The 22,316-nt window shown below is 38.7% G+C and overlaps 1 protein-coding gene across 2 annotated transcripts in view; it reads left to right on the top strand.

The window, feature by feature from the left end:
* Positions 1-300: 300 nt before the first annotated feature.
* LRRC2 (leucine rich repeat containing 2) overlaps positions 301-22,316 on the top strand; it is a 72,392-nt gene continuing 50,376 nt past the window's right edge. The window contains exons 1-2 of one of the 2 annotated variants that reach the window (XM_068667287.1): positions 301-437; positions 11,314-11,459. In XM_068667287.1, the coding sequence (XP_068523388.1) occupies positions 11,335-11,459 (125 nt within the window). In that variant the 5' untranslated portion in view covers positions 301-437; positions 11,314-11,334. Of the gene's footprint in view, positions 438-11,288; positions 11,460-22,316 lie in introns of both variants that reach the window. The other variant, XM_068667288.1, reaches the window with a different exon arrangement.

The raw sequence follows: 22,316 nt of genomic DNA on the forward strand, positions 1-22,316 counted from the left end.
TGTCTATTTATCTCTCACACTTGTAAGGATGTAGGAAGGAAGACAGAGTATGTACCAGGGGAATACTCAGTATCTTTATTGTGTTGATTCTCCTTTTGCTTTTCCAAGGAAAATACATAAGTACGAATAACATTAGTTCTGTTATACTTTGGTGCAAATGAGATGCTGCCCTCAGCACTGCTGTTTCTCGTCCTATGTTGAGTCATGCAGTATAGATATTTTATCCTGCCAATGCCTCTGCTGTAAGACCACAGATCATGTTATCACTTTACAAATATAGCATATTAGTACATCTGGAAAGCTAGTCACGCTGTGGGGTTCAGACAGGTCTGGCTGGCCACGAGCTGTACTGCTGCTATAAACAACCTCTGTGTCCCAAATTAAATAACCACAGAGTACACTCAGGAGCTCTGGACACTCGTGTTCTTTAGTAGTAGGTAAGTGACAGATTTGCTGATTGTTGTATTTCTTCAGATGTGTGGGGTCAAGGTAGGAAATAGCAGTGAAAGTAAAATGTCGTTATCAGGTCTTTGCTGCTGCTACTGTGCTGTGGATTTTTAAGTGTTAATGGATATGGGAAAACAGCTGAAATGCAAGGCATTAATCCAAAGTGATGTGTTTGCTGGATACCTTTAAAGATAGTAAACTTCACCCCATATGTTTTTTCCTGTAAATACATTTACACTTGTGACAAATCCAAACTGTATAATTTAGGAAAGCTTTCAAGACTCCAGCTATTTGCTCACTCCATGACTCATTTGTAGTAAACCCTTGCTATTACATCTCAAGGACATATGCTGGTGTGTGAATGATTTTCAATAAAAAAAATGGTTGGGGTAGTTAGGTCATATATCTTTGTTGTCTGTCAAAATTTAGAGTGGAACTTAAAAAGAGTTATAGATGTTCAGTTTCTGAAGGCCACTTACAGCTGATCTAACATGGTATAGGAAATCCAACTTGCCAAATATTTTGTGAGCAAAACCTTTAATTTAAAGTCAAATGTTGTCATCATTGACATATTACTTTCTGTAGGCTAAATGGTACAGACCAGTTCGCCTCCTTTTGGTAGTAAACTCAGCACCATTGCCAGGATCAAAAAGGATCCTACCAAAGAGTTTCATTCACTTTGCTCAGAGAGAAGGTGGAGGTGAAGAACTGCTACAAGAAGGATGCCCAGCTGTCTATGCCACCTGTTTCTCCTATCTACAGGCATGGGAGAATATGGTGGAAAATTCTAAGGCTACATCAGTGGCCAGGGAAGAAAACTGAGGAAATACAGCTGTGGTGGGGTTTGGACCACTTAAGCTAAGCTAACTTAGCTGCTGAAGTAGTTAAAAACAGCATATTATCTTGCTTATCTAAATTGTTTGTTCTATCATCTTAGATCATGTAATCTGAGTTCTTAGGCTATGAGCATTTTACTCAACATATGAGTAAATTTGAAATGACTAAAAGGCTTGAGTCATAGGTCAGACATGGGTTTTTGCTCACTTTCTGCAACATGGGAAGATGCAGGTAGTAGGATAGAATTCTTCTTAGTTCAGTGCATGGAAAATGGACCTAGAGAGCAAAAGGACATAGTAAAAATTTTGTCTATTCTCTGTTATCTGGCTATTCTCAATTAGGAAATGCAATCTAAAATAATATTTCTAATGGTGTCACCCATAAAACTAACTCCACAAGCTGCTGCCAGTGTATGAAAGGTAACTCTAGTAGTCCTTCTTCCTGGGGATGGCCAAAGCCCATTATCCATATGATGAATGTAAATAAGTCAATTAAAGGTTCTGCTAAAAAAAAAAAAAAAAAAAAATCAATGACATAAAACAGGTCTGAGAACCCTGAGACTGCAACTTTCTGCTTAATTAAAATAATAATATATGAAAGTTTCCATGTTTTGTTCATTGGTACTGTATGCAAATTTATTTGTCATGTGTCTTTGAATAAGTAATTGATTTGGAGTATTTCTAACTCATAATACATTCTCTAGCTTTTTGAGGATTTTTTTGTCTACTACCCATGACAATTGTTTTCATCTGCTGATTACAGCTATATTCGTAGATTCAACCACTTTTAAAAATATGTAATATACTTTTGAGCTCACTGTTATTCCTTTGAAAAAAACAACCTTAAAATACATCCCCATCAGACCTCTCTCAATCTTAAGAGAAATAGACCTCTCTTCAGTAATGCCCTGTGAAAAAATAAAGAGTGATTTGTGTCATAGACATCAGTCCAGTGTTTTGTTAGCTACATTGCCAGTGGAAGAATCACCTTGAATAATTAGTCAGCTCACTGAAGTGTTAGGGGAATACATCTGTAATAAATCCCCTTGCGTATGTAACATCTATCATGCTTAATGGTAAACATATCAGTGCTACAAGAGTTGAAGTACAAGGATTCAGCTGTAATTCAGCTGTTAATTAATTCATAATTAAAGACCTAATTAATGAATAACCCAGTGAAAAATTATCTGAAAATCAAGATGTGAAGACTGGAGTGATAAAGGGGAATCTTTGTGAGACTGGTTATTTTACATCAAGAATACCAACTCATTAATGAAAACTGTCAGTAAGATATTGTGCTGCAGCACTGGACAATAAGAAATATGCTTAGAAAAATGTGTGGAAACCAAGCTCAGCCCTTCAATGTCTATATTCACTTTTTTTTTTTTTTTTTTTATGTTTATTTTAATTATCATTTGTACTTTTTTTTTTTTTTTTTTTTTTTGATGTTCATAGTTAGTTATTCTTACCTGAAGTATAAGTAATAGGTTAAGAAAAAAATATTTGTTCAATTAGCTCTGGTATATAAACTATGAAAAAGTTATTTATTTATGTGTTAAAGAGGCTAATGTCAGATTTTGTCCTTAAAAAACTCTTTTATATAATAAATAGAAAACTCAAAAATAACTTGATTTATCAGAGCATTTAGGATTAAGACCTGTGATATGCAAATACACTAATTTCTGAAATTAACTTCAGTGAAAGCTGGACTACTAAATAGTTTGGAAATGTTGCTGTCTATGTTTGTTTATCTAGGAGCTGGCTGCCTGAGAATGCGCTGTTGAGAGAGCAGGAGGGAACATTTCAAACTCCCAAAACATCTGGGCTTGTGTCCAGGTGTCAGGACTGCTTTCTCAAGCCTGGAGCAGCTTGTTCCTTTTCTCTTCTATGTACTTTGTGGTGCAGCAGCATTTACTGGATCTCTGCAGACCCAGGGCTTCTAGGGGATTACCTGCCATGATGCACAGGGTTTCCCTGCCTACATGTTCTCCCTTTAAGCATGCATATATGATCTGAGGTGTGATCTAACTTGGATCCCTTACCTGAAACTCTGACTGGTAAATCTGCACATTTGGCAGGTTTAGCTACAGATAAACCTACAAAACTTCTGGGGAGAATAATTCCCTGATGGTGTAGAGTAAGCTCTTTTTACCAGCAGAAGTACTGTGTAGGGAAAAACAGCTTCCTGCTCTGCAGTCCCCTCCCACTTCCAAAGTAGCACTGCCCCATTTAAGAATTGTGCAGTTAGCATACCACAGTTGTATTCTGTGGGCAGTGTCACCCTTTCAAATGCTCTTGAAAGCGTCGTGCATCTGTAATTTAATCTTTCCTTGATAACACAAAAAATGTGTTTAATTGGTATACAAATGTCAGGTTCCTTTTGAATTATTTAAAGACTCATGAGATAAATAACTTGATCATTCTGAAGAATTCAATGTGTGAGTCAGCTTACTTCCTAAGAAATTATTTGCAGGATTGGTAGGAGACATGTTCACTCATGCTTTCACCTATGTAATCCTGCCAGTAATATTCATGAAACCTTAGCAGATCTCCCACATGGATTATCTGAAAGAAAAAGGGCTCAAGTGAACAAGACCATTAAACAAATTGAAGAAAGAAAAACATTAATATTTTGGCTACTCAGCAATGGAAAGTTTATACAGTGTTATTTTTGAAGGCAACTGAGACCCGTATAAACTCTGAAGGATTGTAACAGAGACTAATATTAGCTGTATTAGTAGTTAGCAGAACTATGTTGGACAGCTTTCTGACTAAAGAGATGACATGGGTTTTGTTCTATAGAATACACACTGCACAGGCAAGTTGGCCAGTATTAACACTGACACCATCTGTGTTCGGATGAGGCTAGACTATAATATAATAAAGCAAATGTAATTTTGGCATATGACTAACTGTATTAAACACACTCTAGACAAGACAGAGATAACCTTGACAAACAGCAAGAAGCTTTAAAAGAGTTGATATAGTCAGTTCTGGAAGGCCATGTGGTCATCATATCTAAGATGACTCTTACCCTATGCTCCATGACTTTCCTTTCAAAAGATGTTGCTTCTCAGAGCATCTATATACCTCAGGTGCTGAGATGAAAGCAGAAATGTTGCAAACTGTTCATTCAATGAAACTGATGATCTGAAGTGCACTTCTATAGGGTTTCTGTGTGGAATTCAGTGCTACTTTTAGCTTGCCTGTCCTTAAGCATTTTGCTTCTTCAAGATAAGACAGGTCATGCTATTGTGTTGAACACACAGGTAACTTACATGAAACTCCTTCAGCATCAAAGACAGAGTTGCAGAAAAGCACTCCCATTTAAACAAACAAACAAACAAAAACCACCACAACAAAAACAAAATAAAACAAGTTGCCTGAGTGGTCCAGCATAGCCCAGTTTTGCCCAGTTTTGCTACACTTCCAGATGTATCGCAAGTTATCATTTTTCTCCTTTTTCCCAACCCCAGTTAAACATCAAAACAAAACAACAAACAAAGAGTCAAATTCTCTGGTAACAGAGGCCAAATAAGAACAAAAACAACAGAGTGGTCAAGACAGCAATGGCTGTTGTCAAAAATGGCCAGGGAATTGCCTAGCAGGTCTATGGCATACCTGTAAATCATAGAATCACAGAATAACAGAATAGCTTGGGTTGAAGGGGATTTTAAAGAAAATCTAGTTCCAACCATCCATTAGATCAGGCTGCACCATTCTAATAGATCAACATCCTTCTTGTGCAGGGGACCCCAAACACAAGGGGATGACATAGCAGTAACTGAAGGGAGCGAGGGATTTTAGGAGGTAGCATACTAAATCTGAGAATAACCATACATAGAAATAATAAAGATTATAGACGTTACAAGGCAGATGCCTTCTTTTTTATTCTGTAGTTTTTCAACACCTTACCAAACAGATTTTAGTCTAGAGCTCCTGGGTCCTGCTACTGTGGAAAGAAGTCCAAGGGGGATGCTAGAGAGCTGTCTGCGTGCCTTTAGGTTAATTTACACAATAAAATAAAATAAATGATAAAATAAAAGTAATCCATGAATATACTTAAGCAGATGCTTTAACAAGAAATAACATTTGGCATTAATGTTTTATTATTTCAATGAAAACACGATGAGTGTCATCACTAAGATTTTCTTTTTTTTTTTTTTTCTCACCTAATCCTCCAAATGCTTAAGTGTGTTAGTATCCTTAAACACATAAGAAATGCCTTTGATTTTAATAGGTCTGTTTATATATGTAGTAATATGAATACATTTTTTACAAAATAGTAAAATAATAGTTCTGTCTTCTTCTTAAGACCAGAAATCACAATAAAATATTTCTAAAGGTCTTTCTTTTGTTCAGTGCTTACAGGGACAACATATAGCAATCAGAGAATTAAAACAATACAGACAGAGTGTCATTGTGTAAGCATGCACATCTGCTCAGCTTCAACTGGCTCAAAGAGGCAGTAGATTATTAAATTGCCTGGAAAGAAATAAAAATTGGTTTCAGTGTTGAATTGGACCCTGAAGTAGAGCAAGGCTGAGAGACTTCTTGAGGAGAGGGGATTTTTAAGGTTCTCTAGTGAAAGCATGGGGCTCTGGAAAGATGACATTGAGAAAAAATATTGTAGACATTGTACCTCAGACTGAAAGCACAGCCCTCATGGGAAGAAAAGTAAATTCCATGTTTAGAATGTAGATTGGATAAAAGTTACTTTTAAAGATTCTTGTGTATGCATTATTGATGAAAACTAGGTATGATGTAGCCTATTATTGAGGAAAAAAAATATGTTGCAATAGCCATAGTGCTGAAAGGGATTTTTTTTTTTTTTTATTTTTAATATGATTATTATTAAAGATAATATTTTTGTTTTCACTTTCTCTTCCCTCTTTCTCTTTCTGAGGAAAAGTATAAAGAGAAAGAATGAGAAAAAGAAAAGGAAACTTCTCTGCCATTAGTTCAAGTTTCACTGGTTAAAGACTCTATTGTCACTTTGCCACATAGTGCAAATACTTATTCTTAAAAAGCTCTTTTAATGTTGAAAGTAATTACTTAAAATATATTTTACTTAAAAATCTTGCCTAAAAAGTAATGTGTACCTAATTCTGAAAGGAAAACATTTCAATCATTTAAAAAAATATTTAACCTAATAGTCAGCTTTGCTTCTGAGCTAACTATTGCGAGAAGAATTAGATAAGAAATAAGGTTGACTTCCCAGTATGTTGTCTTTTAAGGATATTGATTAAAGCCCTGTAGATTACTTCTCTGAAGGTGTAAATGGCCAGGGATAAGATCATTGGCTTCCATAGGCGCACACAGAGAACTTTTTTTTTTTTTTTTTTTTTTTTTTCCCCCTCTGGAAAGCACTGTGCTATCATACACTACTCAAGAGCCTTACTTTTGTGATCTATCTCACTAATAACTCATAAGATTGAATGAACATTATAACAGTACATCATATAAGAAAGGTGAGCTGATGATCCACAGCATATATAGATGTAGATATCACCTAAGGAAGATGGCATTAGGTTGCAAACTCTGCCTCGTTATGAAGCAGGGCTTTGCAGATGCTGGCTCCATGGTCAGGACTTGTCCTTATCGAAAACAAAGTTGCCTATTACTTGTGGAAGAAATAAATTGTATATGAATATCTCTATCTGTCTATCTATCTATCTATCTATCTATCTACCTATCTATCTATCATCTATCTACTTATCTATCATGATTGTTTTTCACTTCTTTGTTGATGGGTTGGGTAATCCTCACAAGAATGACCAAACTAGTCTTTAATGAACATGTATGGGGTGTTAAAGGAGCAATGCTGAATTACAAAAGAATGGGGAAACTGGAGGGAGAAGAGGGCTGAAGTATGTGTATAACAACCATCTCTACACATCCTTCTTTTAGTGTGGCAGTTGGAATAGGTGACTGCTTTGAGTGTGGCAATTTGATTACGTGACCCCCAGCGCCCCCTTCACACATTCTGTGATTAGTAACAAAGGGTAAAATATACATAGTGATTATCTGTGAAGATTCTATGTATGGGAAGGAAAACAGGTGTGGAATGCTAGTTGAAGGGAAGTTAAAAGAAGTCTATAATGAGGCATGTCTCAACTCAGAGGTAACTTCCCATCTGTGACTACAATGTGATAGATTCGGTTCTTGTGCAGGCCTAATACAATGATTGGAAGAAAGCAATTGTTGTGTGTGAACTTGAATAGGATCATCTCTATGTTCTAGAAATAGAAATTACTTTTGGTAGGTGTTTTCTCCATCTCAAATTCTTTCCACACATGAGTAAGCACCCTGAAGAACCTGCTCTTGGTATCAGATTAGTCTAATATCTTCCTGCTTGCCAGACTCCCTTTCCTGGACAACATCTGTAACATCTCATAATGAATGGCACCTGAACTTGGAGAGAAATATGGTTAATTCTTTATGCCCATGTTTCATGCCATCCTGGTTGATTCTCTTTGTTCATATTTCAGCCCAGGATAGCTCTGTGAATTTTGTTGAGTGGCCTTTTCTAAGCTCTAGCTAGCAACAAACTTTTGTGTTTATCCTGTTGAACATTTCTAGAACCTTACCACCATATGATCTAATCAGGATTTGTAGCTCTGTTCATTTTGAACAGATTAGTCCTCAGGAATTATGATGGACACCTCTCACCTCCCACCCCTATTCCTCTTGTACTTGGACATTGAAGAGAAACTCCAATGCATCACTGTTTAATCCAATATGTGGATAGAAGTTGTATAAAGTTTTCCATCCTGAGCATATAATAAATCAGTGTCTCAATAAAGAACAGATGACTTAACATGAGAGACAGGAAGGCGGGGAACAAGTCAAGAAAATAGAGTACTTTCACAGTTCATTCAGACTTTTTGTTGATTAAGGCCATATAGTTCCAGCAGAGGTCAAGTGTCCAGCTGCCACTTCACTGTCTCTCAGCAATTCAGCTCCTGCAATAGCCCTTCTACCAAAACAGAGTGCTATGAATTGATCTATTAAAATGAATTAGATCCTGAAGAGTGACTGCAGCTACTGTGAGGGGGAAGTTCTGGTCACCGTGTTTCTTGATTTAGGCAACGGAGGAGAGTGCTTTATTTTAGGTGATAACCAGTTTCCTATAAATTAATTGTGAAAACATTTTAGGAAGGTGCGTCTGATTATAGATAAACCATTCCACTGAGAATAAGGTCGCCGTTCTCATTACACTGCTATTAATGGGGTTTTGACTCAGCTGTTCTCAGCAGTCAGTTCCAGGTAGGCTATGAACAATTTTTTGCTTCATTGTTAATGTTTGTAAGGATAAACAAGCAATGGGAGAAGTTTTATGTTCACCAAAGATAGCAGATATCTAACCATCCTAAAATACAGAAGATTTTGTTGTCCAAAAATATCAGTCTCTGTGTATCAGTATCTCTGTGCTAGCACTTGGAGGTTTTTAGTAAGGATGTTTCTTACTAACATGACAAATAAGGTGGACACGTAGGAACTTTTCCTTTTGGTATACATCTTCATAATTCATTTTAATCCACACTACGTGTCTTCCAGAGGACATTACGGTGTTTTGCTGGCTCAGAAGATATTATTCCTCTAAGTGTTATGTATTATAGAGAGATCTATATGTAAAGAGAAAAGAGACAGTTATGATAGTACAAGAGGAAAAATGCAGAAGAGAGAATATTTCTCTCTTCCTCTTCAGTATTATAACAGAAGGACAGAGAAATTGGGCCATTTTCAATAGCCCCAACTGAAGGATGTAGAGCTTGGAAAAAATTATCACAGGCAGGTCTGAGAAAAACATAATAGCTGAAAACTTTAAATACCCAGTAAAGAAAACGGCAGATTGCTTTGTCAGTTATCAGTGGATGTTCCAATGGTGCTCCCTCCCTCCCTCCTTACCTCCCTCCCTCCTTACCTCCCTCCCTCCCTCCCTCCCTCCCTCCCTCCCTCCCTCCCCCCCTCCCTGCCTTCCTTCCTTCCTTCCTTCCTTCCTTCCTTCCTTCCTTCCTTCCTTCCTTCCTTCCTTCCTTCCTTCCTTCCTTTCTCCCTTCCTTCCTTTCTCCCTTCCTTTCTTCCTTTCTCTTGTGCTCACTTTCTCTCTCTCTCTCTCTCCCTCTCCCTTATCTTTCTTTCTTTTGAAAACTGGATGGTATAATAAAAGTGGAATCTAATCTCAATCTATGGAAACCTCGAAGTATAAATAGCTGATTTTGCTTTTCTCATTTTCTATATGAAAACAATTATTTTTAAAAAGCTTCAATGTTCTGTTTTGTAAGACTTGTTCACAGTGGTCCAGCACATGAACTAATAATGACAGAAATGATCTGTACCTGTATTTCATGAAAAAAATTGTGTTGTGAGGATTACACCCTCACCAGTGACTCCGGACAAGAGAGCGAGAGTGCTGTTTTACCTGTTTCTCAAGATTTATACTTATATTTTTTAGTGATTTGTTTCCTTTTTGATACTGAACCATTCCTACAGATTAGTATGGGACACCATATTGCTATTCACACTATATTTCATAAGATGCAAATCCAAGGTTTTCTCTTGTGGTAGTTAAAGGTACTCCAGCATGTTTTTTCCCTCCTCAAGTTGCAAGATGATACAGTTCCTATTTGGCCAAGCTCGGTGATGTTCCCCTTTAAAGAGAATGAGAACTTTGTGATGAACTTTGGGAAAATAAAGTTTCTTTTTTTTTTTTTTTTTTTTTTTTTTTTAACTGAATAGGGAAGGATTGGTGAGCTGGGATCCAGTTCAGCTCAGTTCTTAACACCACATTAAAGATGGCCTCAGGTTGTAATACTTTGGTATTAACTCCTGAATTGTTGGAAGATTAACTTGGCATTGCTAGTCGGTTGAGGGAGGTGATAACCGCTATACTCTGTGCTGGTATGGCCTCACCTAAAGTACTGTGGCCTCACCGCAAGTACTGTGTGCAGTTCTGGGCACCACAGTACAAAAAGGACATTAAACCGTTGAAGAGTGTCCAGAGGAGGGCGACAAAGATGGTGAAGGGCCTAGAGGGGAAGACATACGAGGAGCAGCTGAGGTCACTGGGCATGTTCAGCCTGGAGAAGAGGAGGCTGAGGGGGGACTTCATTGTAGTATACAACTTCCTCACGAGGGGGAGTGGAAAGGCAGATGACATATTCTCTGTAAACACCAGTGATAGGACTGGCAGGAATGGTGTTAAGCTGAGGTAGGCGAAGTTTAGGCTGGACATCAGGAAGAGGTTCTTCACTGAGAGGGTGGTTGCACACTGGAACAGGCTCCCCAGTGAAGTAGTCACTGCACCAAGCCTGTCTGAATTTAAAAAGTGATTGGACTGTGCACTTAGTCACATGGTCTAAACTTTTGGGCAGACCTGTGCGGTGTCAGGAGTTGGACTTGATGATCCTTATGGGTCCCTTCCAACTTGGGATATTCTATGATTCTATGACTTACATGTCCTAGTAAATGGGGATCTTATCTTTGCAGAAGGTAAGTTTTTATTTTGTGTTATAGGAAAGATCTTTTAACTAATTTCAGAGATAAACACCTACAGTTACAGTAGGACAGGATTACTTATGTCCATAAAAATCATTATGGTAGGAACTCAAGACGGAGTGCTTTTGCATGACTTATGATGAATAAATACTGTATTAGTTCTCATTTTAACACTAGTTACATAAATTGCTACAACCACAAAGTCCTTAAAGTTATTTTCATTAGTGTTACTTAATCAAATTGGTAGTTTATTGCAACTGTGTCTTCATCTTTGACGGGGAAAAGTGCAAGTATTCCAGAAAATTTAACATTTATCTGTAGCTATTAATTTTATATAGAAATACTTTGTATATAACATTGATTACTGCTAGCACAAAACACTACAAAAAATAGGTAAGATAGAAAGCATGTTATGTTAATGTTTCTTTTGATTTTTTTTCCCTGTTAAACTTAACGAAACATGATTGTTCTGTCCCTTATTTTTCTCATTGTTCTCTCCCAAAGTGATCATGATGGCTTCTTCTTGCAGGAGAAGCTTAATGTCAACAGTATGGGTCATCAGGTGATAATATTTGACTTTTCTCTCATAAGAGGACTGTGGGAAACTCGAGTTAAGAAGAACAAAGAACGTCAGAGGAAAGAGAAAGAAAGATTAGAAAAAAGCTCATTAGAGAAGTAAGCCAAATTTTCTTTCTTTCTTTCTTTCTTTCTTTCTTTCTTTCTTTCTTTCTTTCTTTCTTTCTTTCTTTCTTTCTTTCTTTCTTTCTTTCTTTCTTTCTTTCTTTCTTTCTTTCTTTCTTTCTTTCTTTCTTTCATTTTCTTTCTTTAATTTTCTTTCTTTTCTTTTCTTTTCTTTTCTTTTCTTTTCTTTTCTTTTCTTTTCTTTTCTTTTCTTTTCTTTTCTTTTCTTTTCTTTTCTTTTCTTTTCTTTTCTTTTCTTTTCTTTTCTTTTCTTTTCTTTTCTTTTCTTTTCTTTTCTTTTCTTTTCTTTTCTTTTCTTTTCTTTTCTTTTCTTTTCTTTTCTTTTCTTTTCTTTTCTTTTCTTTTCTTTTCTTTTCTATTGAAATCATTATTATCCACTACATTGGAATATACTAAGCATTATCAGACTGTTTTTTATTTGTGTGTGTATTTGTGTGAGATTTCTTGATTTCATACTGCTTTCTCATAAAGGACTTTAAGAGAAGTATAATACATTCTATGTTCTAACTATGCATGTATTTCATTTGCCCCATTCTTTCCTATGTAAATTGTGATTTAGTGATGGTGTATTTCACTTGTCTACTGTGAAGATTTAATCTGAAGAGAAAAATCATACATTTTATACCTTTCTAATGCTTGTATGCTATATTGCTTTTTACTATGGAATTCATGAAAACATGCTCATAAAATACAGTATGGCAAAATACTTAAAATCTTACTGAGTTGACAAGAGAAGCAAAATGATTGCAATAAATGGACATATACAAATATTTCTGAATAGAAGAGAGAACGTAGAAAAACAAACAAACAAACAATCACTACCAGAAGATTTTTTTTTGTTGTTCAGATATTAAAAAGACCCTTGATTATAGAGCTTATACCACTAATCATTATTATATATATATATTTAACTTACTGTTTCTTTAAGCAATATTTTGCTTTCTTTATGTATGTCCCTATTAGAGACACTGAAATATTACACTGTGCTGGCAATATTAGAAATATATGACATCGTTTTTTTCCCCTCTGAGAAGAGAACAAAGCAATAAAAATCACTTTATGCTTTAAAAATAAAATACACAAAGTTAAACAGTGCCCTCATTTAAGGATACTAGCTCTTGGTGCAACATTTTGAAGATCTGACTTAAAGATTCTGACTATCAGTGCAGCTATGCTGACCTTGTAGCAGAACAGCTTGGTTAAGAGGAGATCAGGGAAACGTACAGTTTGATTGCCTTTTCTGTATGAACTTTCTCTTCAAAACATTCATAGTGACAATCTTGCTTCTCTCATCTTTACATAAACCCTATGTTAAAAAACATAATCCTAAGAAAATAAAGAAGAAGAAGAAAAAAAAGATCTTCCTTCAGATTAACAAGAATAAGTTTTCTTTTTGGTATGAGCTGAGGGGCAGAGGAAGTTTGCTGTTGTAAGTGTTCATGATGGTGGAAAATAGAAGTGAAGCCATTTGTGTTGAAATCTCATTAAATCTGATTTCTGTCCCAGCTGTTATATCACAGAATCAAAGAATGGCTGAAGTTGAAAGGGACCTCAGACGGTAATCTGGTTCAACCCCCCTGCTAAAGAAGGGACACCTAGAGCAGGTAGCCAAGAACCATGAGGACCATGTCCTGGGAATTTTTGAGGATTTCCAATGAGGGAGACTCCATTACCTCTCTGCCTAACTTGTTCCAGCGCTGACTCATTTTCACAGTGAAGAAGTGTTTTCTGATGTTCAAAGGGAATGTTTGGTGTTTCATTTTGTGTCTACTGCCTAGTGCCCTGTCACTGGGCACCACTGAGAAGTCTATACCTCTGTCTTCTTTACAGCCCCCCTTCAGTTATTTATATTCGTTGATGACATCCCCACTGAGCCTTCTCTTTTCCAGGCTCTTCCAATATTTTTCTCATATAGATGCTCCAGTGTTTTAGCATCTTATGTCATTTGATGGACTGTCTCTAATAGCTCCATTTCTCTTGTATTGTGTTGTGGTTTAACCCGGCCGGCAGCTAAACACCATGCAGCCGTTCGCTCACCCTCCCCCCTCCCTCTCTGGGACGGGGGAGAGAAATGGAAAGTGAAGCCCATGAGTTGAGATAAAGACAGTTTAATAAGACAGGAAAAAAAAAAAAAAAATAATAATACAATGATGATAATAGTACTACTAATATGTACAAACAAGTGATGCACAATGCAATTGCTCACCACCCGCTGACCGATGCCCAGCCTAACCCCGAGCAGTCCGGCCCTCCTCCCCCAGCTAGCCACCCCTATATATTGTTTAGCATGATGTCAGATGGTATGGAATACCCCTTTGGCTAGTTTGGGTCAACTGTCCTGGGTCTGTCCCCTCCCAGCTCTTACTGCACCCCCAGCCTGCCTGTTGGCAGGACAGAGCAAGAAGCTGAGATGTCCTTGGCTTGGTATAAGCACTGCTCTGCAACAATTAAGACATTGGGGTGTTATCAGCGCTCTTCTCATCCCAAGCCAAAACACAGCATTCTACCAGCTACTAGGAAGAAAATCAACTCTGTTCTAACTGAAACTAGGACATATTGGGAGCCAAGAGCTGGACATAGTACTCCAGGTGAGGCCTCACCAGTGTTGAGTTGAGAAGGATTGCCTCCATGGACCTGATGTCAATGTTCGACCTAATGCAGCTCAAGACACCATTTATCTTTGTAGTGGCAAGGGTAAATTGCTGTCTTGATTCCTAGTTCATTTTCTGCAAAGCTACTTTGCAGCTTGGTTGCTCTAGGATGTGCTTGTGTTTGGTGGTGTTCCTCATCAAATTCAGGACTTTGTAGTTCTCCTTGATGAACTTTACAAAGTTGTTTTCAACCAATTTCTAAAGTCTGTCAAGATCCCTCTGATGGCTGCATGGACCTCTGGTGCATCAGCCTCTACCCTCACTTTTGAGTAATCTGTGAGTTTACTGAGGGTGCAGTCTATCCCCTCATCCAGATTGTTACCTAAGCTGTTAAACTCGACTGTACCCAGTACTGACCCAAGGAGTACTGCACTTGTTACTGGCCTCCAAATAGACTGTGCCACTAACCACTACCCTCTGGGTCTGTCTGCTTAGCCACTTTTCAGTCCACCTCATTGCCTACTTATCCAGCCCATATTTCAACAACGCCTCTGTGAAGATCTTATGGGGGACAGTGTGAAAGGCCTTACTGAAGAATGGGAGGACAATATTCACTGCTCTTCCCTCATCCATTAGGCCAGTCATTTCATCATAGAAGCTTATCAGGTTAAGTCAAGCATGACTTCCACTTGGTGACTACATGCTGACTACTCCTGATGATTTTTTTTCTCTTTCATGTGGTGGGAAATGGTTTCCAGGATTAGCTGTTCCATCAGTTTCCCAGGGATCAAGGCGAGGCTGAGTGGCCTGTAATACCCTGGGCCTCCTTCTTGATCTTCATGTATATAGTAGTGACAGTTGCTTTCCCCTGGTCTTAGTGCAGTTCTCCCAGTTGCCAAAATCAACCACAAAATTTTGAGAGTGGCTTTGCAGTGATATCTGCCAACTCCCTCAACACTTTTGGATGCACCTCAACAGGGCCCATGGACTTGTGCATGCCTAGTTTGATGAAGTGTTCCCTGGCCCTATCCTCTTTCATAAAGGACACATCTTCCTTGATCCGACATTTCAGCCTGGTCTCTGGGGCTTGGAGTCTGGTCTTTCTGGCAAAAACTGAGGAAAAGAAGGCCTTCAGAACCTTGTCCTTTTCATTGCCCTCTATAATCAGGTCTCCCATTGAATTCAACAGAAGACCCACATTTTCTCTCATCTTTTGTATTGATGTACTTGTCAAAGCACTTCTTTTTGCCATTCCTGGCAAGATTCAATTCTATTTGGGCTTGAAGAAGTTTAAAGTTTGTACAATTCTGTGGCAAATAAAGCAGAAAACTTGCTACATTACCTCTATGTCTGCTATTCGCTCACGGGGTGCCACTGCAGTCTTCTTAAAAAGAGTATTATGGTTAGACATCCATGTGTGTAACTTCCAACTGCCTATGCCTTCAGAATTGATGTAATGTCAGTCCCAATGTCAACACCCCTTGGTCATCTTTTCTTTGTCTTTTTTTTTTTTTTTTTCTTTCTGGTTTTCTGTGATGCAAAAGATAAATTCTTAATTCAGTAGTATAAAAGCAAACCAGAGGTGCTAGATGTGGGGAACTTCTTTATGTAAGAAGGAAAGAAGGAAACTTTGTATGCTCTGGTAATTTCAGCTCTCACATTTTTGGTCAGCAGCACAGGTTAAAACTCATTGTGAGCTGTGTTTTCCATTTAGACGAAAACAACAACAACAAATCCACTACCATTCTCCTTTCTGTTTTCACTTATGGTTATTTGTCAGTACCCTTTCAGCTAAAAGGGTAAAGCTTGATGGTCTTTTCTGCTTTTTTCCACTAATGATGTTCAAAGTCATTCTGCTATCTTCCTGCACCAACTTGAAATTTAGGGAGGAATTTGGGAGGTAATTTAAGATGAAGCAGAGAAGCAAAAGGTTCTGAGAACATCTGATGCATTCACAAATGATTTTTATTTTTTTCCTCTAGGTTGTAATTTGCATAGTCTTGTGTCTTGTTGTGTATCTTCCTGTTAACAACCAGATTCCTCACCAGTTAATTCTACTTTTAGAACTCCTGGAAAAAAAAAGAGCCTCTGAAATAATGCTTTGGTTCTGGTTGTGAGTGATCAGTATTTCACTCACTGAGATAAATGGCAAATTTCACATTCATTCTTATGATGTAGGCATTGTAGAGTGGATAAGGCTGATACAGTAATGGTCAAAGTAATAAAAATACTGGAAATAAAATACAAAATGCAGTTATAAGAAAAATCTTGTTTATTTTATGAAGCATGCTGTGACCTCTGGCCTTCAGTTTCTAAAGGTCAGATTACAAGTTAGATGTTTTTCAGTGCTTTCAAAAACATGACAACATTTTTCTTGTTGTAAACTTGAAAGTATCTATAATTGTAATTATGATTAAATATCTAACAGAAATAATGTCTCTCTGTGGAAATATATATCATTAATTCAACGAGTTGCATATGTCACCAAATTCTGGTATTCCCTTACTCAAGGATTAAAATGTTACCACTGTCAAGTAGGTCTTCTGGCAGTCTAGTGCTCATTGTCAATTCAAAGAAAGAAAGTATTTTGGAAAGCATTGTAACCCAAAATGTTAAGTCCAAAAAGACATTCAAAGAAGGCAATTTCCTAAACTGAGGAATGCATTCCAGCATTTAATATTCTAGATATTTACTTATGCCAGCAGCCAGAGTGAATTCCCAAGTAAGGCTGAAATTAATAGAGTTTTCCTCCAAATATACTTGTGTAACAGATGAGTTTGGAATCTGGCCTGCAGAGTTGTTTTTTATTTTTATTTTTTCCTTTTTTTTTTTTATTATTATTTTTTTTATTATTAACAAACTCTTGTTTTTCTCAAAGAGGTTATAATTCACTAATGCCCTTGAGACTGTGCAGCTCCTCATCAGCTGTGTTGCTATGAAAAATGACCTGATAATATATTGTGAAATGTAGTGTGTGTTTTTTGTGGAGAAACTCCCAATTAACCTCTAGGGAACTTTGCTTGCCTTGGGGAAAGGTAATTTAGTTCATGCAAGGTCACTAAGCAGTCATGTGTAAGATATTTCTTACTTCTGCCTAAAGATTTTCTACGACAGAAACCAACCGAATGCAAAACTTGAACTATGTTTGCATTAATGGTGAGAACTTGCAAAAATTTTGGGAATTTAGAGCTTCTAGAACTGATGTAAAAGCAGCTCGCTAGTGAAACATATTTCTACAGAATAGTACACGGATAATATTGCAAGATAATATTGCATAATATCTGTCCCTCTGAAATAGAACCATAGACTCCCAGAATGATTTGTGTTTGAAGGGACCCTGCAGATATCTAGTTCAACCTCCTCTGCCTGCCCCCCCCACCTTTCTCCCTACATCATGGGTGGGGACAACTTCCACTAGACCAGGTTGCTCAAAGCCCCATCCAACCTGGCCTTAAACACTTCCAGGAATAGGGCATCCCCAGACAGCTTAGTTCATTGTCTCACTATTGTCATAATAAAGAATTTCTTCCTAATATCTAATTCAAACCTACTCTCTTTCAGTTTAAAACTATTAATGGCTGTTCTGTCACTACAGTCACTGATGAAGAGTCCATTTCAAGATTTCCTATAGGCCCTCTTCAAGTACCGGAAGGCCCCTATAAGGACTCCCCAGAGCCTTCTCTTCTCTAGGTTAAACAATTCCCAATCAGCCTGGCTTCATAGGAGAAGTGTTCCTCAGGCACCTACCATCAAATCATTGATACTCTGTCAGATCAATTTGTGTGGAATTAATTCAGTCCTTTGTCTCCCCTTTGGCTTTGCTGGACTGTAGAAATGCCATTAAATACTTTAAGGGACCTCTGTTTTTGGGGTGCAGATATAAATCAGCAACTGAGTATGAAAAAGTAAAAAAGAGAGACAAACAGTACATTACTGTGGAAAAGTAATTTCATGTTACTTACATGTATGTTCTTTATCCCATTAGGCATGGCCACTCTAAATCCATAGGTTATCAAACACAAAATGTACAAAAAAAGAGTGCACTGTTCTGTGATTATTTGTTTATGGAGGTCCATATTATGAAAGGAAATTTGTGTTAAAGCACTGTTTTGCACTACATTGTCTAGATTCTGGCAATGGTGAACAATCATAGAATCACAGAATGGCTTGGTTGCAGGGAACTTTAAAGAATATCTAGTTCCAAAACCCCTGCCACGGGCAGGGATACCACCCACTAGATCAGGTTGCACAGGGCCTCATCCAATCTGGTCTTGAACATTTCCAGGGATGGGGCATCCAGCTTCTCTGAGCAACCTGTTGCAGTGCCTCACCAACCTCTGAGTGAAGAATTTCCTCCTACCCTCTAATGTAAATCTCCCCTCATTTCCGTTTGTCCAGTCATTGTCTGCCTGAGCAAAAAGTTGCTCTCCATCTTATTTATAAGACCCCTTTAAGTATTGTAAAGCTGCAATAAGGTCACACTAGAGCCTTCTCCAGGCTGAGCATCCCCAGCTCTCTCAAACTTTCTGCACAGGGGAGGCGCTTTGTCCTTTGTCAACTGATGCAGTCACTCTGTCCTAGAAGGCCACTACATAGGCCAGGCATGATTTGCCTGCCATGCTATCTGTCTCAGATCACCTTTGTCTTACATGCACCTTGACATTGCTTCCAGGAGGACCTGTTCCATGATCTTGACAGGCACAGAGGTGAGGCTCACTGGTCTGTAGTTCCCTGGGTCCTCCTTTCTACCCCTTTAAAAACTGGAGTGATGTTTTCCTCTTTCCAGTCATCAGGGACTTCACCTTACTGACAGGACTTTTTAAATATGATGGAGAGAGGCTTGGCAACTACATCAGCCAATTCCTTCAGGACCCTGGGATGAATGTCACCAGGCCCCATAGACTTGTACCTGTTTGTTTTCATCAGGTGGTCTCAAACCTGCTCTTCACTTACACTGGGAGAGACTTTGCTCCCCCAGCCCCCATCTATGGCTTCAGGGAAACAAGAGATGTGGGAAGCTTGAGATTGGCAGTGAAGACTGAGGCAAAGAAGTTGTTGAGTACCTCAGCCTTCTCCGTGTGTGTTGTTATGAGTTGTCATCCGTCTGAGGGGGAACACTCTCTTTGGCCTTTCTTTTCTGAGCAATATACCTATAGAATCCCTTCCTGTTATTCTTTGTACCCCTTGCCAAGCTCAGTACCATCTGTGCCTTGGCTTTCCTGATCCTATCCATGCACATGTGGACAGCATCTCTGGCCTCTTTCCAGGCCACCTGTCCCTGTTTCCACTGCCTGTGCATTTCCTTCTTGCACCTCAGTTTGACCAGCAGAACTTGCACAGCCGTCCCTGTTTTCTGTGCTCCACACTTGCTTTCTTACACAGGGGTACATCGAGTTCCTGTGCTCTGAGAAAAACATTGTTAGGGAGTGGCCAGCTCTGTTCAGCTCTTTTGTCCATAAGGACAGTGTTCCAGGATATCACATTCACTAGGTTTTTAAATATCTTGAATTTCACTTTTAGAAAGTTCAGGGTCCTGACTGTGCTCTTTTTCAGGCCAGTATTCCTCAAGATCACAAACTCTAGCAGGGCATGGTCACTGCAGCCTGGATTGCCTCCAGTCTTGATCTCTTTAATGAACTTGTCCACACTGGTGAGCACCAGGTCCAGTAATACTTCTTTTCTGGTTGGTTTGTCTAATACCTGGATCAGGAACTTATCCTCATTGCACTTCAGGAATCTCCTGGATTGTTTATATTCTGCTGTGTAGTTTTCCCAGCCTACATCTGGGTTGTAGAAGTCCTCCATCATGATGAGAGCATGCAAGCATGATGCTTCCTGTAATTGAAGAAAGAATGCCTCAGCCACAGTCTCCTCTTGATCAGGTGGCCTACAGTAGACTCCAACCACAAGCCGTCCTTTATGGGTGTGATCTTTAACTTTCACCCACAAGCATCTCTTGGCAATCAATCCCTGCCGTAACAGAGAGGGCAACACTGCCTCCCCTCCTTCCCTATCTACCTCTTCTGAAGAGCTTATAGCCCTCTATTCCAGTGTTCCAGTTATGTGATCTATCCCACCACATTTTCATGATAGCAATCAGGTCATATTTGTCAAATTGCACCATGGTTTTCAACTTCTCCTGCTTGTTTCCCATGCTGCATGTGTTGGTATGAGGGGAGCTCCCACTGGACTGACAGCTAGCAAATGTGATGCCAATCTACAAGAAGGGACAGAAGCAGGATCCAGGAAGCTACAGGCCTGTCAGTTTGATCTTGGTGCTGTGGAATCTGATGGAGTAGATTATTTTGAATCCCATCACACAGCATCTACAGGGCAACCAGGTAGTCAAGGCCAGTCAGCATGGGTTTATGAAAGGCAGGTCCTGTTTGACAAACCTGATCTCCTTCTATGACAAGGTGACACATTCAGTGGATGATGAAAATTCTGTGTATGTGGTCTACCTAGACTTCTGCAAGTTTTTTGACACTGTTTCTTCCAGCATTCTCCTGGAGAAGCTGGCTGCTCATGGCTTGGATGGATGTATGCTTCATTGTGTGAAAAGCTGGCTGGGTGGCCAGGCCCACAGAGTCGTGGTGAGTGGAGTTAAACCCAGCTGGAGGCCCAGTCCCTCAGTGCTCAGTACTGGGGCCAGTTCTCTTCAATATTTCTATCAGTGATCTGTACAAGGGGATCGAGTGCACTTTCAATAAATTTTCAGACAACACCAAGTTAGTTGCAAGTGTTGATCTGTTTGAGGATAGGAGGTCTCTACAGAGGGATCTGGATAGGCTGGATTGATGGTCTGAGGCCAACTGTATTAGGTTCAACAAGGTTAAGTGCCAGGTACTGCACTTGGTGCATAAAAATGCCATCCAATGCTACAGGTTTGGGAAAGAGTTGCTGGAAAGCTGTCCAGCAGAAAGGTGCCTGCGGGTATTGGTCAATAGTTTGCTGAATATACGTCAGCAATGTGGCCAAGAGCATCCTGGCATGTATCAGAAACACTGTATCAGAAACAGGACTAGGGAAGGGATTATCCCTATGTACTCAGTTCTTGTGAGTTGTTGCACTTTGAATACTATGTTCAGTTTTGGGCCCCTCATTGCAAGAAGGAGATAGAGATTCTGGAGTATGTGTAAAGAAGGGCAACAAAGCTGGTGAAGGGCCTAGAGAACAAGTCTTGTGAAGAGTAGCTGAGGGAGCTGGGGTTGTTTAGCCTAGAAAAAAAGGAGGCTCAGGTGAAACCTTATCACACAGTTACCTTAAGGAAGATTATAGTGGGGTGGATATTGGTCTCTTCTCCTAAGCATCAAGTGATAAGACAAGAGGAAATTGCCTCAAATTGTGCCAGGGGAGGTGTAGCTTGGATATTAGGGAAAATTTCTATGCTGAAAGGGTTATGATGCATTGGAATATACTGCATAGGGAAGTAGTTGGGTAACCATCCCAGGAAGTCTTCAAATAATATGTGAATGTAGAATTTACTGACATGGTTTAATGGTGGACTTGGCAGTGTTAGGTTAAAGGCTGGACTTGGTGGTCTTTTCCAACCTAAATGATTCTATGATTCTATGATATTTTTGGAAGGATTGCAACATGTTTGAAATGATTGCAATAATTGCAGCATTTTTGATGTTTTTCTTTATTCTTTTCAATACTCAATTCAGATTTTTTTTCTAAACAAGACTAAAACTCAGTTTGGGATTGCTTAGTCCCAAACACAAATAATGAGTAACAATCTGGGAGTATTTCTGGAGCACTAATAACCATTTTTGTTATTTGCCTTTGCTCTTACACACTTGTGCATACATACATCACATCTAATTTAGTGCACGCAAGTGGGTTGAAAGATAAAAGCTGCTGCTCAGCCACAATACTTGACAACCTACTAAAGAGCCTGACAGTAGGACTGAAATTAAATTAATCCACTTGAAACTGAGGGAAATGTTACTCATCTGTCAGTAATATTAGTCTGGGCTGAGCTCCAGTTTAACTGTGCTGCTCCTATACAAATTCCATACGATTGTTTAGTGATATTGCATGTCTAGTAATTCTGATTTAAACATCACTCAAGAGTACTAAACTGGTGTCACCATGTAGTGTTCTGGTGACAGTTTTCATCCTGATTTAGAGGAAATACTGTCGTTTAGTGAAACTTCATTTCTTCACTTAAGATGCTTAGCTTTTTCATCAAGATCTCCTATACAGACAGTGATCAGTAGGCAATTCCAGAAGGAAG

The sequence above is a fragment of the Anas acuta genome, chromosome Z, assembly GCF_963932015.1.
Source record: "Anas acuta chromosome Z, bAnaAcu1.1, whole genome shotgun sequence".
Classification (NCBI taxonomy): Eukaryota; Metazoa; Chordata; class Aves; order Anseriformes; family Anatidae; genus Anas; species Anas acuta.